This window comes from Perca flavescens, chromosome 14 (genome assembly GCF_004354835.1).
Source record: "Perca flavescens isolate YP-PL-M2 chromosome 14, PFLA_1.0, whole genome shotgun sequence".
Classification (NCBI taxonomy): domain Eukaryota; kingdom Metazoa; phylum Chordata; class Actinopteri; order Perciformes; family Percidae; genus Perca; species Perca flavescens.
The window spans coordinates 10,348,943-10,350,736 of NC_041344.1; the positions used below are offsets into that span (position 1 = coordinate 10,348,943).

The 1,794-nt window shown below is 35.8% G+C and overlaps 1 protein-coding gene across 1 annotated transcript in view; it reads left to right on the forward strand.

The window, feature by feature from the left end:
- Nucleotides 1-697, forward strand: part of eif3eb (eukaryotic translation initiation factor 3, subunit E, b) — a 9,882-nt gene extending 9,185 nt beyond the window's left edge. Inside the window, exon 13 of the mRNA XM_028597191.1 lies at nt 390-697. Within this exon, the coding sequence (XP_028452992.1) occupies nt 390-428 (39 nt within the window). The 3' untranslated portion in view covers nt 429-697. The remainder of the gene's footprint in view (nt 1-389) is intronic.
- Nucleotides 698-1,794: the final 1,097 nt, after the last annotated feature.

The following is a 1,794-nucleotide window of genomic DNA, read 5'->3' on the forward strand; positions in this document are numbered from 1 at the left end:
TATATATATATATATATATATATATATATATATATATGTATATATGTATATATATATATGTATGTATGTATGTATGTGTGTGTGTGTATATGTATGTGTGTGTATATATATATATATCGGTATTTTCCTACAAAGTGGGCTAAATGTTCATTTGGAAGTCAAAGCCACATGTGAGATGTCACAAGCACTTAAAGGACTAAAACAGACTGTGATCAAATCAAATGCAAAGACAGGGTTTTAGCTACAAAACCTGTAAATGAGAAAATATCTAAAATAAATAGCCTGTATTAAATAAAAACAGGCCTATCTAATTTTGGAACGTATCTCTTTTTGCCTCTTTATAAAGTAGTTTGAGCATTTGTCTAATGTTTATTTTTTATTTTTCTCAGACACCAAACTGGGCTGCTCAAGACACCGGCTTCTATTAAAATGGAAATTGGCTTCAAGAGGATGAAGATGGCTGTAATGGATATTATTCAGGCTTTTTTTTTTTTTGAATTCAATAATTTATTAGTTTAGAAACTATTGTTATTTATTAACTGGCAGCATAATGTCTTGAAGATATTATTTATTAAGTGGACACTCTTCATCATAACTTATTTGGAATCTGGTGTGTTAATTTTTCAATTATTCACCCAAATGGTCCAACCAGAACTCTCCTAAATTAACATTAAATATTATTTTGCCTCTTCAGAGAGATTTGTTTCTTCTTCCCTTAATTAATAATTGACCACTAGATGGTGTACTTGGTTTATTTTTGTTTCCTTTTGTCTGCAAATAGTTGTAGCATTTCAGACTCTCTGCCAGGCTGTAGTTCCTACTACAAAATTGACCTATAAATAAAATTAAAAAAACACTTTGAAAGGAGACACTGAACTTGGCTCTCCTGCAACCTCGTTGATGTAGGAGAGGCAAAAATGATTTGGTAATTGAAAAGGAACCCTGTTGATGTGGAGATCAAATGGGATAGAAAGCACTGCAACGGCAACTCACATGACCGATTGGTCACACTTCATTTTCAAGGCTCCTCTGTCTATTGTCAGTTGGTTGTTTCTGCTCCTTCAGTAAATGCTTAACCACACCTTATTTCTGAATATCAAGTGACGCTGCAAAGCCTACTCAATTTCAGCATATCCTCAACAAATATTTGACTTTGACTATAAATGTACTGTAAAACTAGTCTTCAGTACACAGTAACATGCAGCTGTAATGAACAGGTTAGGTGAGTTGTAATGGTCAAAGTGTGATCTTAAGTCACCCTTTCTTACACTGTTAGTCTATCTATGACAGGGGTGTCAAACTCCACTTCATTAAGGGCCACACTGAAAAATGAGAATCCCAATAAGTGCCAGACATGTATAGTTTACTGACATGCTTTTATTTAAAGGTGCAATATGTAATATTGTGTGTAATACTGGCAGCTAGCGGTTAAAATAGTTACTGCACTACCAATTCAAAATACTGGAGAGTCGTTTCCCCCGCCAGACATTACTCCACAGCGCAGCGGAGTAGCTAACGGTAGATGCTAGCTATATTGACAGTCATAAAAGCCCGTGCTCACGCGGAGCTCTGTAACCAACTGACAGACACACTTTTTTGGCTTAAAATTACAGTATGAACCACTAAAAACACAACAACCTCACTGTCCTCTCCACACGGCAATCAGGCACACTTCCTCGGCTTAGAATTACAATACGAAACGCTAAAAATACCACTACCTTGCCGACGGAACACACTTCATTGGCTTAGAATTACGGTAACAATCGCTAAACACACTGCAAACTCACAGTCCCC